The sequence below is a fragment of the Struthio camelus genome, chromosome 1 (assembly GCF_040807025.1).
Source record: "Struthio camelus isolate bStrCam1 chromosome 1, bStrCam1.hap1, whole genome shotgun sequence".
In the NCBI taxonomy this organism is placed as follows: domain Eukaryota; kingdom Metazoa; phylum Chordata; class Aves; order Struthioniformes; family Struthionidae; genus Struthio; species Struthio camelus.
Genome location: NC_090942.1, coordinates 190024490 through 190039995, shown reverse-complemented (window position 1 = coordinate 190039995; position 15506 = coordinate 190024490). Strand labels below are relative to the sequence as shown.

Below are 15506 nucleotides of genomic sequence, written 5' to 3'. Positions count from 1 at the left end.
AGTGAAGCTGCATGTTTGTAGGAAAGAGCTGAAGTTTATGCCTAGAAGGCACCTGTAATTTCTCTTTAAGAGGAGGTAGGTTAATCTCTTCCTTTTGCAGTTCTTGGCAATGTGCCATTAATTCTAGTGCTTCCAGCTTCAGTGAGAGACTGTGGTCAGCACTGCGTAAAAGGAAGAAATACACAGTGCTCGCAGACGGACACTGGAAGAATGGTCTTGTGATTAATATGCTTTTGACTGGGATCCCAGAGCTCTGGGCCAAATTCCAGCTCTGCTACAAACCTCCCACCTGAAAAAATCAATGAATTTGCGTTGCCTCAGTTCTCTGCTCTCAAGTAGGGGTAACAACACCTCCTTTCATTCACCCACTGTATGTCTCGTCTACGTAGATAGCAAGCACCTTGGTACAGGGCTCTCTGCATCTGCACATATATGCAGTATCCTGCTCTTTGAGTCCTTGGGGCATTTTAGCACCATTGTAATACCAGCAATGGAGTAATTCAACACACCTTGGGCACAGCATGCAAACAGTAAAGGAATTACAGGTTATATAGCGTAACCCCACGTAATATTGGCACTGCCTTCCAAGGCAGGACAGTTTGAGCAAGATTTTCAAACATAACAACTGTAAGCATCTAATTCGAACATTGCTGTTTTCCTGTCTTACACAGTGGCCTGACTCTCTGAGTGCTCTCCAGAGCTGGTGTGTCCTGTTGGCAGCAACAGCAAAGTCAGGTGCCGTAGGAGAGAGTCTGAGTAGGGGGCAGCCCAGATGACTTAAGAGTATTTTTGAAAGTTAGTATTTGAAAAGCACACCCCTGTGCACACAGCATAAATTAGGCATTGTGATACTGTTCATAAGTCTTTCTTGAAAGCTGCAGACGTGTCAAGTCTTCAAGGAAAGCCTGAAGCAACACCAAAGTGATCTGTGTGATGCTTATTCATCTTTTCACCACAATTCAATCTTCTTTTGTTTTTTCTAAGGCCTTGTGTGAATGCGGAGATGCATAAGCATAATAAAAATTGTGTTTTATAGCTGGATTAAACTGGGAGGAAAGCTTTATATAGCCTGTTACAGCTTTAAATAGAAATTGCTCAGTCCCAGCTGCGTGGAGCTGAGCTTTGCTTTTCCTCTGCCTGGCCCAGTGTCACAGCAGATCTCGTTTCAGAATTTCCAGATCTTCCTCTTCCTTCTGATTCTGCTCATCAGATATTTCTCATTTTCTTTATTATAAGTCTAATCTTTTGTTTTTACAGGAGATTTTGTTTTAAACAAAAGTCTAACTCATTTTTCCCGTATTACTTCTCCACTTCATTGCTTTTCAGTATAAGATTTTGCGAAAGCAATGCTGATGTTTAACAAGCCCATAATTTATCCATCTTCTTTTTAAACACTTGTTGATAAAGATAATGTAAAATAATAAAATCTATTATTTCCTTTAAAAATTAATGGGCCAACATCCTTTTTCCTCAAAAAAATCAATACCATTTCAAAGCCATCAGGAGCTGGCATCATAACCAGCCCTGCTGTAATAAATAAATAAACACATACAAAGAGGAAAATAAAATGTGTTAACAAAATCTACTAACTAGGTTTTATAAGCAATCTCAAAATAAAAAAAATAGTCTTTTAAATTGGAAGAACTGAATTATCATCATACTGACATGGTCCCCTAGCTGGCCAGACAAGACAACTGAATAGCCCGTTTGAGCTCTGTGAGTGGAGTAACTTCACTTTGAATAGAAATGCTCTGGCCACAGCAGAGACAATCAGCTTTGCTCCCAGGGACCATCAGAGATGATCACTCAAAAGCAGCGCAAGATGATTTCCCTCTACGCAGGGAAAAGTCTGTTCTAGTGTCTTTCACAGCATGCCAGTTTAGAGCTGTTATCATCAGACAGACTCCAATTTTGTGCCTTAAAATGCATTCCATTTTTCCCACAGCTTTTACAAAAATAGGTTCAAATTCAGGAAGCACATAAGCAGGTTTCTAATTTTATGCCTGTGGTTTTAAGTTCATTTGGCTTAAATAATGCTACTTATGTGGCTGAATTTAGCAACAATGCCTTGTGAATCAGTGCCAAGGTAGTTGCCAAGTCTTTCTTCTCTGAGGAATAAAGACAGCTCAAGTCCTGCCCCAGGTAGTGGGTTAGCTCCTTTGCATCATTAACAACACTTCAGCTTCGGGAGGAGTGTCTATGCTTGTCTAGTAGGTCACAGCAGTTAAAGGGTTAACAAGTGAACTTTCAGTTTTAAAGGAAATAGACACTTCAAAGAGACTTACCTAGTATGGGTTTTAGGAGGATGCCCCGTTAACTACAAAACAAGCCTGCTATGCTTTGATGCCTTTCAACTGCCAGAAATACTATTATCTAGATTACATTTTATTATGTTTTCTGAGTATTTCATACTGATACGGTTTAATACAGGATCATTACATATGAGAATAGATTTAATCCTGTTTTTAGTAAGCTTTAAGGACACTGAGGGATTATTTATGTAATAAGATGCAAAGTTGCTATGGAAAATGCTATAGCAACCTAACATCTTCACAAAACTAAGCAGCCACTTGTGACAGCAATCTAAATTTACATTTATTTTAGTGTCATTTTATTGACATTCTTAGTATCTCATTTTGACAGCATGTTAAAATATGTTTTGCGTTCATGCTAGAACAAAATTAACAGCATGTTGTTGGAATGAAGATGATTGTTATAATTTTTGGAGATAATTTTAGCATATTTCATTTTGTATAAAGAGTACTAAAATAGTAGTGAAAAGAAGTTTGAGTACATCCCTTGTATTTGTAATACAGCAAACAATGCACATTGAAAGTAACATTTTACGAGTCAGTGACAAGTTAAACTGTTTTTATTTGCTTCATATCTGGAAGAAAATATTTTTTAAGAAAGAAATGATTTTGTTATCAGAATTTATTTCAAATCCTATATCTTTTATTATAAGCTTCCCAGTTCAGGATACAGGCTATAATTTTTCATTAGGTTTCATAAAGCAGGGCATCATTTCTGCACACATAAAGTTGCAGTTTTGTAGAGAATTTGCCCTATTTAAATGTTACTTCTCTAAAACACAGAATAACAGTATATGTTGCTCCGTAGGAGATTATATAGAAAGAAGAGGAAAAACAAACACAACGCCCCAAAAACAGTCTGAACCCTGTCCTGTGTTCATCGCAGTTAGTAATAAAACTCACATTGACTTCAATAGGAGCAGAAGCGAGCTCTGTATATTGATTTTCTCCATCCCCCTCCATTAAGAATCTTGAAGTGAGGCTGTAACATTGTCAAAGTGGGATGTTGGCAGCAAAATCAATAAAAGACAATATTAGAACATATGCTGTTTTCAGCTTCCTCACAATCTGATATAGCCAGTATTAGCATCCTTCTCCAAATTACACTTCATGCTTTCTATAAAGTGACCTTCCTTACAGTGCCCTCTCCAATACCAAGCTTTTGCACTCTGTCTTACTCTTGTCTTTAGCCTTCAAGAAAATGAGCCATATTTATAACAGCGAAGATGGTTGATTCTGAACAGGTCATAAGGAACAGATTCCTTCAAAAGTGGCTTCATTTGGCTCTCTGTCTAAACCCTGCTAGTGGTCTACAATGAAAGATTTTTTTTTTTGTTGTTTAAACTAAGCTCTTGGATATAGGTTTTCTTAATTAAATCTCTTATAATTTTAATAGGAATTATAGGCTGCAGTTCCTGCCCTGTGGTTTTTTGGACCTTTTTTCACTCCAGCACATACAGAGAAGTTTGCAGGCACTGCTTCAGGTTGAGATTTAGGCACCCTCTTGTCCACCCTTAAAACCAGGAAACATCAGCCGTTGCTAAGTTGCCAGAGAAGGTAACGATCAGAAAGTAGAATCTTTTCCAGTGACAATACAGAGTACTAAACTCAGACCTACAGGTTTGAGGAGCTTCCTTACGTTATGATATGTGCAAGTCTGGATGAGATTTCCAAAGTAATTGAAAAGTTTCCTCTTCAAAGCCTGCAGGATCTCAATCCACGTGGGTCCAGCAGACTGGTAGTCTGTGATATGGCTGCCTTCCAGGAGTTAAAAACCCACCCAGAAGAGCTAGCACTCGAAGCTAGATGGCCACAGAAATTCCCAGTGCTACTACTGATCGTCTTACTTTGATGAATGAATCTTAGATTCAGAGGGATTTCATGAGTTTCTGTTGTTTACTCTGGGCTTAAAGACTATCTATCTCAAGAAAATCAGCTTCTACTAAACGCACATATCCACAATGTAAAGTTTTTGTGACCAATACATTTTGTTTATGAAGTCAAGAGCCAAACGGATTCAATGCTGCTTGGAGATGAGTGGTTTTCTTTTAGTTCTATTTGGCTTTCAATTCATGGCAGAAGGAAGAGAAAACAAGAAAAGCCATTTTAGATGTGAAATGACAGACTGAAGAACTAGGTACGATGCTAAAAAATACCAATTCATTCCACTTCTCCACTAATTCAAACATGTAGCTCCTTGAACACTGATACGTAGAACTCCAAAAGAGGAAAAGATGTTTCTTCTGTGTTAAAAAAGAAAGGTGTTTTTTTTTTTGCAATTGGGAGTTTGAACTGCTACTTTTTTTTTTTTTTTTTCACTTTTCAGTGGGCAAATAGCTGATATCTTTTCATGTATTTATTCAGCTCTCCATATGCTGGATGCATAACAAGTTTTAGTTCAAGTTTAGGAACTGTGCCAAACATGTCTTTACAGCAACTTCTGTATCCCAGTAATTTGTTGAACTGCTTCTACAATTGCCAAATGTCCACCTTATATGTCAAATGAAGATCTATTTCAAGAGATTTGGGTGGCTGCGAGTCCGCAACATCATTTTCTTCACTGCTTCTTTGTCATGTATCACATATAGACAGTCTTCTCTCTCAATTTGGTCTGAGCTTTGGAGACAAGCGAGCACTTCCAACAGTTCAGGAGGAACATGATGAAAAGCAATAGCACTCCTCATTTTGTTCTATTATCGGATAGGTGTCTGCATTATCTTCTTCTATTGATTGCTTTTGAGAGGCTTGTGCTGCTAGACCTTGATCCTGCAAGCTGCTGCCTGTTGCTGAGAGCGTTTGCGTTCACCTTCTGCTCAACACCCACAGATGCAAAGCTCTCAGCAGTGGCCTGCCCAGAAAGTCTGGTACCAGGAGTATTCTTCAGTTATCTCTTTAAAGTTACCCAGTTCTTGCAAATTTCAGTAAATTCTGCTTCTGAAAGGCCTGGAGGTATCACCAATCTCTGTAAAACCCTATCATCTGCAAGTCTACAGTGCATTTTATTTTCCAGCAGCTGAGAAGAAAACCTACTTAACATGTTAAATTGAGGAGAAGCACAGTGGCCTCTGTTTGCAGATACTGAAGGTGCAAAAGGCAGGACGAAGGGGAAGAAAGGAGGTTATGGCTTGAAGATACAACTCTTTTGGAAATCTTTAGTGGAAATACTCTCCCATTTACAAATGAATAAATGGCTCAAGAATTGCTATCTCTGAACATGACAGCCAAGAAATACTAAGCTGCATGTGATTATCTGCTGATGCTTTCCAAAGGGGTAAAAACATACTTCCTTATTTAAGAGATTCATTTTGATCTAAAACCAAAGTAACTGAGGAAGTATTTTAGTATCATGCACAGTTTTAAAAGAAAAAATAGCTCAGCGCTCCAATCCAGCACATGATCAGGAAGAAAGCTGGATAAAATTTCCTGATATTTGAGGTGCAATAGAATTTTGTACAAAGATTGTTTATTCTCACATTTATTAAAAGCATCTTATATTTACGAACAGAATTTTCCTATAATAAAGCAGAGCAATTCAAAACAGCACAGTCACCTAAGACAGGCCAGTGTCTATTGTTTAAGTCTGAATGAAATTATGGCAAATACTTTTACTCCTAAGAGATAACTGCCAGTAGTCCATCTATGCAGAGATTTAGCTATAGACAATAACTGAATATCCTAAGTGATTTATGTATCACGTGTGCATACACATAAATATAATATAACTAACATCCATAAGATTATGCCTACCATATATGAAAAACTGAGCATTCATCAGCATGTCTTGTGTTACATGGACTTCAAAAATCCATATCTTCAATTACAAGGCACCATCAAAGCAAGCAGAATTGTTCATTACTGATATGGAAGAGGGTCATCCGTGCCACTTGGCATCGTCTCAGAAACCAGTGCTTTTCTTACTTATGTGAACATATTCCTTGCCTCCTGAGACTAAAATGTCCTCTGTTCATTTTCAGTGTTACAGGAATATAGCCATTCTTGAAAAACATTGATTAGAGGAAAAAGTGCCTTCTTTGCTGGCATATTTAAAGCACAGTCCCTGTAAACTTGGCTTAATAATTCTATTTCTCAATTAGAAGGAAGCTAGAGCTACTAAAAGAGATTCAGCCCTTGATTAATTGCACTTAACTGAGGTAGCAATTTTTGATGCAGTTGTCAGTAAACATAAAGCATAAGTATCTGAAAAATTCACCTCATCACAAACCAAAATCAAATACTTTAAAAAGCAGTTGGAAGAAGGAGGGTTTTTTTAACTGAATCTTGAAAATATCTGAGAACTGCTACTATTTTTGATCAAAGTTACACATACCTCTGCATTTACTTATAACGGCTTGCTTCCTATGCCTTTAATTCAAGAGGAGAACCAAGCAGGAAAGGCAAGGCATCAGCCAGTCAGACTCAGAGTCCACCACAGTGGTCCTCTATGCAGAGGCAACTGTTTCTCATCCTATCACCCCTTATGCGTATGCCAAGTCCTTTGGCCTTGGCACGCATCATGGCTGGCAATAGAAGAAATATAGCCCACAAAAGAGAGGAAATAAGGCCCCTTAACTTGAAAGAGGCGACCTGGAGAAACTGGTCTCAGCAGGGCAGATTAATTAGTAACTGTCAAAATATCATTTACAAGCTATGTAGATTTCCGTTCTCCAAAGAAATGCTGTCAAGTAAAATAGACCTAAACTGTGACAGACTTTGATATTATTATAACAAGGTGGTCTTTTCCAAATTCTAAATATCTGTTTCAATAATATGATGTGACATCTTTGTAGGAAAAGTCCAAAACACTTTATGCTGTAATTTACCTGGGATAGAATTGGGATAAGAGGGGACTGGAGAGCATGTTGCAAAATAAGTATGAGTGAGGGAAGAGAGAGACATCTGGAAATGTGAACCAAGAGATGGGCTGTTGCATTTTGAGCTGAAGAACGTGATCTAAATACAGTCACTCTACAGAAGAAAAAAAGAGGAAGGTATGAAGAAAGGGGTAAAAAGACTGATCTAAAGTGGGAGATTAACTTTCTGTCTTCAGAGCCCTTTGGAGAAACTTGGTTCACCGATCAAGTGTTTTATCTGCAGCCATGAGGTCTACATCAATGATCCTCGGCTATGCTGCTGAGCCAATGACAATTTGTAAGACTGTAGTAAGTAGTCTGCAGCTGCTTTCTGGAACGGGCTAAAACAGTGAAATTAACTTCCCTCCTTAGAGTTTTTAATTAAAAGTCAGAGCTTGTAAGAACATGGAGAAGTACACAGAGGCAGTACTGATCCTCAGTCTAGCAAACTTAGAAGCCAGTAGCCCGGAAACTGAAAGCTAAGGTTTTCAGATAATGATCTCTCTGGAGATTTAAATAAAATTCAGATATCGTGAAACTCATCATAATATCACAAAAGCTGGCAGCACTGCTCTCTGGGGACATTTTTAGTCCACTGCAGAACCAGCATTTGCTTGCAACTTTTTGCCAGAGTTTTATTATTAGGCCCAATTGGGCCATAATCTGCCCCCTTTTCCCCTGCACCTTCTTTGTTATTTGCAAAGTGATATGCTTCATTGCACAGGAAATAATGATTCTTCATAAATTACTGGTGAGCCACAGGTGTAGGAAACCTAGAAAAGGACAATCCTATTGCCAAAGTCTGTTAATCAGGGGGAATTTTTGTGAGCTAAGACAATCTTTTCTCAGACAAGTGCTTTGGTTCCTCAAATGTTACAACTGTCCGTATTGGGTGGGATGGATAAAATTGCAGTTAAATGAGGGTGGAACTTTTTTTTTTTTTGGCAGCATCCTACCGTTTACTAATTGTTCGCCACCAAGTTTTATGTGAATAGGAAGCCTGAAAATAATTCTCATGAGTATTCAGTTTGAACATCTGGTATCATCGTGAATGTAACTTATATAATGAGCTTCTCTGAGTTGAATATAGGCAGCGTGGTGAGGAAAGGACTTTGAAGCAACTGCACCTGAGAAAAGGAGGCTTTGTAACAGAGTAAACCTCCCTCCCAGTGTGCGGGCCCTAACCCCCACTAATGTTAATGGCAATAACCCTTCCACATATGGGATAATTAGTGCTCTTAGAGTTTAAATTTGCAGGTACTGAGACATTCAAATGAAGCATGCCTAACATTAGAAAAAAATGTGGAAATTACTTCATTGTTTGGTTACATTATGTCTGAAGGGAGAAAGAAAAAGGAATATTCATGGCGAGGCTAGCTTGTAATTGCCCCAAATTATTTATTTTTATACCATTCTAATTCTGTTTTCAGAGTTTATTCAGGCTAGTTAGTTAGCTGTTTTCTAGCTTAAACCAAAAGAATATTTTAAAAAGCAAAGTGACATAGTCTATTTTTGTGGAAACAAGGGAGAATAATGGAAGAGGCATTTATTCAAAAATGCAGTATAAGAATAATGTTACTTTTATCTGCTAAAATCATGCTCCCATCACTGACACCTGAGCACAGTTTATGCTGGTGATCAGATAATTAGTAATTGTCCATAACAAAGGAAAGCCTCATCCAAGAATGCAAGGCAATGGATCACAGCCACTTTTAATACCAGAGGACTCAAGAGCCGGACAGTGTTATAAAACTTGGCTGAGAAGGAGCTTCAAAGTGACCGAGGTGTAGCTTAGTGTTACTCTTCCAGAATGCTTCTTGGAGATACTGCCAAAATTTGCTTTGAACTATGCACAGAGCATGTATAGCTAAAACTTGTTCTCGGAGCTCAGTTTTTATAGTAGGGTTTAGGGAAGTCAGCTCTGAGACAGGTGGATCTATAGCCGGGTTATAGATAAGGTCCTCAAACTTCATTCAGCAATGAGCTGGTAACTACTGGAGAGTATAGAGGGTCGACTTTGATTGTTTGTGGTGGATGTGTTGATTAAAGTTTCTCCAGCTGCTCAGCCGTGTCCCCCACCTCCAAAGCCGTCAAGCTTTCTGTTTGCAATCATGGCCATGCTGCCTCACAGATGACAGGCTGGGCAGACCCGACCTTTCCTCTCTCCACAAGGTTTGGATCACTCTCTGACATTGCCGCAGACGCCCAGGTCTTTTCCATTGAGGGACCACGAGTGGATCCTTGATTTGTGGCACAAAGTTTGATTTCCTACAGGCTAGAGCACTAAGTAAAGCCTTATGGGTCAAAAAAAAGAGGTTCCAGAGATTCCTTTTAGTCTACAACACTCTGAAAGTTTTCTCCTTCACGGCAGCTCTAATCTTCTCCCTCCCTCTGGTACATGCCAGCATGCATGCACCGTATGTCCTTTCTCACACCAGTGCTTCCTTTCACCAGTTTGCATTCAATATGAAGCTGGTCCTATTACATACTTTTTCACTCTTTCTTCACCACCACCTCTCTTGTGTCACCACTAGGAGTCCCTTGTCCCTAGGAGTTCCTGGATTTTCCCTTGGTGGCATTGCTTGAGAGTTCTTGAAAAACGGGCAAACTAGATAAGAGGTTAAGGACAACTTTTATTGTTTGTCTTTATAATGGTGAACTTTGTGTCCTTATTAATGTTCATCCCCTCAGGCTGAAAGTTCTTTGGAGAACTAGCTGTGCCTTGCAAGTTTTTTTGGCATTGTAAATGCTCTGCAATGGAAGTGATGCAGGCAAAAAATTACCATAATAACAGCTATCATTTTGACAGTTTTCGTTGCTTTTCTTGCTATTGTTATCCAAGGCACATTATACCGTTTTAAACTTCATTTTCAAGTCAGGAAAGCCAGGAAATTAGGATAATGGCATTAATAGAACTCCGATGGCACTGAGGTTTGAGAATATGATGTTCTTCATCAGTTTGTACCCACCTCACTGTTTCAATAAATTCAGTACAAAGTTCCAAAGCCTTGAGAAATTCAGCTAAAGAGCTTAGATCAAAAGTGTGAAGATAGACAAATAATCACAGAAGTTGCCAGTTACGTGATTTACTTGAGTGCCAGGTATACCGAAAAAAAACCTAAAAACCTGTAGAAAAAATTCTCCTAGTTGGACATAAGGGAAATCTGAGCGCTTGAATTTACGGGAGGGATGTCTATGGTCGTTGCTATTGCTTGCTCACTTCTTTTTCTGATAGTATTTCCAGGTTGCTGCTGACTCTTGAAATAAGCTACTGTCTATGCATTTCAACTAGAAATGTTACCAGTATGTGAATTATTAGTTTGTCATTAGTGTTAGCTATGATCTTATTAGGATATCACCTAATAAGAAATGCACAACCCAGATGTGCACCAACAGAACTGCTGGAAATTTTCAAATTCCCTCTAAATTCTCCAATAAATAGCTAAATTCAGGAATTTGGGATTTTTTTTTATTTCCAGGCCACTATCACATGATGTGAGTCATAAATGTTACAATTATGCTATATTACCTTCTCAGACCTACTGCACATTGGCTCCAGAGGGCATTATTATATATTAGGTTAAACGTAGTCACAGAGTATCAGCTCAAAATAACAGGCACATATCAGCAGTACTCATTAATAAAGTAGATGTCTAACCTTACCTAACAGAAATGCCCTAGAAAGACAAAGTTATTATTTGTTTCTTTTGAGACATCAGTCAATAGCTATATCCTTAGACTTTAGTGGATTTCTGATCAGAGTGTCTTACTGCTCTAGGTTTAACCTAGATCCTGACCTGGATCCACCAGATGGAGTTGGTGTTTACCACTGAGTTTCTCCCCAAATTACGTCTGGCGCTTCTGCCTCGACACAAGCAAATCCCACTAACCTTTTAGATTTCCTCAAAACTAGTGAGCCAATTTCTCCCGTTCATCTGCCTAATCTTCTCCCACCTGCTTCTCTTAGGATAGACTGGCAAAGGTATCACTTTGCATCCCTCAGTGTAAATGCTGTAAAGCACGTATGGGCAGGTTGCCAGCTGTATTTGTTTAGGTACAAATATTCTCTTCTGTTTGCAGCACAGGCAGCTATTTGGGATTCTTGTCAGAGTTTTCTTTTGATTTGGTTTGTTTGAATAGAGTTGTTCTGTAAATGCTTTCAACTTTCATTGTCTTTAGCATAAGAAGCTTTTTAGCATGTTTCACAGAGGGATTCTGTAGATGAGTATCTGAACTACTGATTTTAAAATGGCATAAGAAGCTGGATTGAGATGAGCTGAGCAGAGTTGTAGGGCTGAAACATTTTTTTAATAAAAAATGCATTCACCAGCTTTATCAAAGAGGTCATAGAAAAAAATTACTGTAACATTTGAAAAATTGCATTTACTTTTTAAAATGCAGATTCCCTTTTCCCAAAAGTTTCTTTCAGTTTTAATTTAGTATTCAATAAAAAGCCTTCCTATATGCATAAAAATTAAATAAACTATTTTATCTGGAATCAAAAGAGACATTGCTCTGAACCCAGGATGATTTTAATTTTAATTCACTAAAATATAAATATCCTAAAGTTATGACTAGTTTAGGTCAACACAAAAAATATTTCGATTTTGTTTAAAACAGTTAGTTACTCTGTGCCAAAAGAAATGGAGCCCCAAGGCCTAACAATATGTATGTATTTGTCTTATTCTTCCTTTCATGACTTCTATGGTAACATCTCTGACCTCACATGTTAGGAACCCCCTATTTATAACTTTAAATTATATAGCAAAAGAACTATATAAATGAGCTCTATAGAGATTTTGGGCTCTTATCTATAATTAATTCACATGAAAGCTTGTGACAGTTTAGTATTCTATTACACTGCTGCTATGTGTATTGCATTCTCCTTATTTAAGGGCATATTTCTACTGTGGACTCTGTCTTAATTTCTCACGATTAATGGCTAAACAGATCGCCAGACTGTATAAGAATACTGATATTAATTTGGACACCTCTAGGTATACTACCTCATATCACAAACTTATGTCTGCTGTATTCTCACTCCCACACTTCATGCTGTTTGGGATATTTCCATTATGTCTTAAAATAGATTGTAGCCTCTTGCAAGCACTGCCTTTGTCTTTTGGGATCTGCAGTCTGGAATAATGGGGCATCCATCATCGTTTGAGACTTCTTGGTAGTGTTGGAATGTAATTATTGTCATATAGGCTTGAGTGCTACATGTTAAAAAAATGAAACAGTGGCATTCAGAGGTGCAACTAAAAAAAGAATAATCTTTTAGTGATAAAGAGCTGTATCATATGTTTAAAAGAGAGACATTGTTTTCTTCATTGTTCATATGGAATGTGATTTGTTTCTTTTTGGAAGAGTTATATTTAAAATTTGAACAGGTACACGGGCAGCAAATTAGGGGGAATAGAAAGGGCTACTTTCTATTTCCTCTAATTTGCTGCCCCTGTAGTAGGCTCCTCATCCTGTCCGTAGTCCCACTCAATGTGTTGAATTACCCAGGAGAAAAAGAGAAGAAGGAATTCTCCAGCTGGACCGCGGTGTGACCAGGAAAATATTCCACAGCAGCTTTTCCACATAAAGCAGCCTGAACCTCAGCTGAATCTAGGTCCTAAGTCCACTTTCAGCTGAGACAGAGGTTAGCAAGTATGTAGGCCTTACTCTCTTCATCTATACAGCAGCATTCAGAAGTTTTTTCAGAGTTGGATGAAGTGCTGCACAACAGATGAGTTGCTGCTCCCAAGACACTGTAAAAACATGAATACATCCACGTTCGTCTCCCTTGATGCCCTCAGAAAGCAGAAGGATATACAGTTTCTGGCTGCAATTGAATATTGGAAATAATTTTTTTTAAGTAGGGAAGAGTCTGATTAGTTGGGGAAAGAGGACACGAGATTGTGCCGTTTTGTATATTTTTTTGCCTGTAGGGACTCCAAAGAGAACCCATAATGTAATGTTTAGAATTTTGGTTCAAATCTATCTTTGAATTGACTTGGGTTCTTGTTAGACTGAGGTTTTATTTGCTTGGCCTCTTTTTTTAGCATAGTTTATTGGCTTTTACAAAAAAAGGGGAAAAAAAGGATTTCATCTTCTTTTTTGTCCATTGGACTCATCATTGCAATTTCTTGAGGGCAAATTTTGTCATGGCAGGATGATTACATGCTTTTGAGAACAATTTAATTTTATGTAACAATACAGTAACTATTACTAAATCTTCCGGGGAGATGCTATAGAATATCCAAATTAAATGCAATGACCAATCAAAATGTGTATATGAATAGTAGCTAACTGTACCTTATTTCAGATAATGCATTTTTATTATCTTCAAAATAGTAAAATTTATCCTAGAAAAAGACATATTTGGCCTTCCAGATTTAAAATATTTTTATTGGTAGTGAAATACTGTGACATTCTATCTAAATGATGATATAATTTCACAAAAATGTTGAATTATGTTATCATAAGAAACAGGGGACTCTTTATCTATGCAAGGGCTAGTCAAGAGAGGCCTAACATTAAGTGGAGTTAATATACAATTTTGCATAATTTGGATTTTAACCATATTGCTATTGTAGGTAGGCAAGAAAGAATTCTGTAATGTCAGGCCTGAAATCATTTAATCAGGAATGTAAATCAGTTATATGGTTCAGTTACTAAATGTTGATAGAATTGGCTATGGTAGATGGTTGTTTTTTAATTACAGCTGCTCCATAATGCTGTTGTGCTATCAGGTTCCAAGAAGGAAAATAGTATAGTATCATAGTTTGCTATGCCAAATGACCACTAATACTGCCAAGTATAAATTCCACCAAGAGTGGGTTCTTCTATGGGATGATAACCACATCCCTAGAATAATGAATGCTACACTTCCCTATATGTATTTATGTTCAGATAATTTATTTAAATAATGTTCCTAGTACATACTTTATAGCCTTCTACCTTTTGCTACACAAATTTCAGCTTATATTGCAGACTGTGCAAGTCATTTGGCAAATGTAATTTCCATCCCTGCATACTAATCGATTTCTTCACAAACACCTGCTATCAGTTATGATAATAAAAATGCCATTCTAAATTGAAAAGGGGCCAAATGGAGCTTCCTAAGGAAATGACTTAAGTGTCTTTCAATGCCTTTAATGTAGTAATGTTCTTGTAGTGCCAACACTTTTTTTGAGCATTTGCATTTTATATAATTTCATTCTATTACATCATTTTTCTGTCTAAATTGTTTCTCATAACCATTGCTATGAAGTAGTTCATAAGGAAACTGGAAAGGAATTTCCGTGTTTTCTCTCTCATGGGATTAAAACTAGCGAACTTTATGGAGTCAAAATCCCTTAGTGCAGATCTCATTGGAACATCTAGCCACTACAGTAGTATAAATATTAAATCATTGTATCAGATCCTGTAACATCACTGGGAAAATATTCTAAAGTCGTTGGGTGCTCTGCCCTTGGACTGCATGTCGGTTTCTTCTGAAAATATGAGTCTGAGTTTAGCAGTTGGATTGCAAGTAGTGTTTGAATTATCCAGCATCACTTTATGGTTCCTTCCACCTCAGGAAATGACTTCCCAGTGACAGTCTTTGCCAGGACCTAATTGATTTCAGCTCTGCTAGATCTTGTCTCTGCTTCAAAATGTCTCACTGGCTTTCAGCTGTCTTGTTGTTTGCCCTGATAATGTCTTATGCATTATTTGTAAGGAAAAAATCCATTTTACTGATTTCTTTGCATTTTCATTTTCTCTTAGCTCTAGTCGCCCAAGCTTATGCGCTTAAGGAAGAGAATGATAGTCTTCGATGGCAGCTAGATGCCTATAGGAATGAAGTGGAGCTTCTGAAACAGGAGAAAGGACAGCTCTTTCGAACAGAAGAAAGCCTTACGAAGGACCAGCAGCTGCAGTTCCTACAGCAGACAATGCAAGGCATGCAGCAGGTATTGCTATGGAAGAAAAGCAAGGGTCTTCTTTTTGAGGAGAGTGTTACCACGAAATTGTGCTGTGCACAGGACTATGTGTGAGTCATGGAGGGCCCTGTCTTGGTTTCTTTTCAGAGTCAAAATCTTACTGATTTAACATGGGGGAATGAGGCTGAGGAAAGGAGTCATTTTAGGAATCCATAAACTGTAAACCTATTAATCAGTCCTTCAAGGAAACTACGTACGTACGTTCTACTTGGGAATGAATTTCCCCTGTTTCACTCCTGACTTACTGAACCCAATTGGCACTAAATCTACTCAAAAGTTCAAGAAAGTTTTTCCAGTGTAGCATAGCTTTCATCTGCATCTTTAGACGTATCTCTGCTTCTCTGCATTGTCTTTTATTCTGCTGACTCTTG

The 15506-nt window shown here is 37.9% G+C and overlaps 1 protein-coding gene across 13 annotated transcripts in view; it reads left to right on the top strand.

Moving 5' to 3' along the window:
• ENOX1 (ecto-NOX disulfide-thiol exchanger 1) overlaps positions 1–15506 on the top strand; it is a 374358-nt gene that overhangs the window by 309532 nt on the left and 49320 nt on the right. For all 13 annotated transcript variants that reach the window (XM_068929740.1, XM_068929749.1, XM_068929750.1 and 10 more), the window contains one exon: positions 14921–15105. In XM_068929740.1, coding sequence (XP_068785841.1) covers positions 14921–15105 — 185 coding nt within the window. The remainder of the gene's footprint in view (positions 1–14920; positions 15106–15506) is intronic.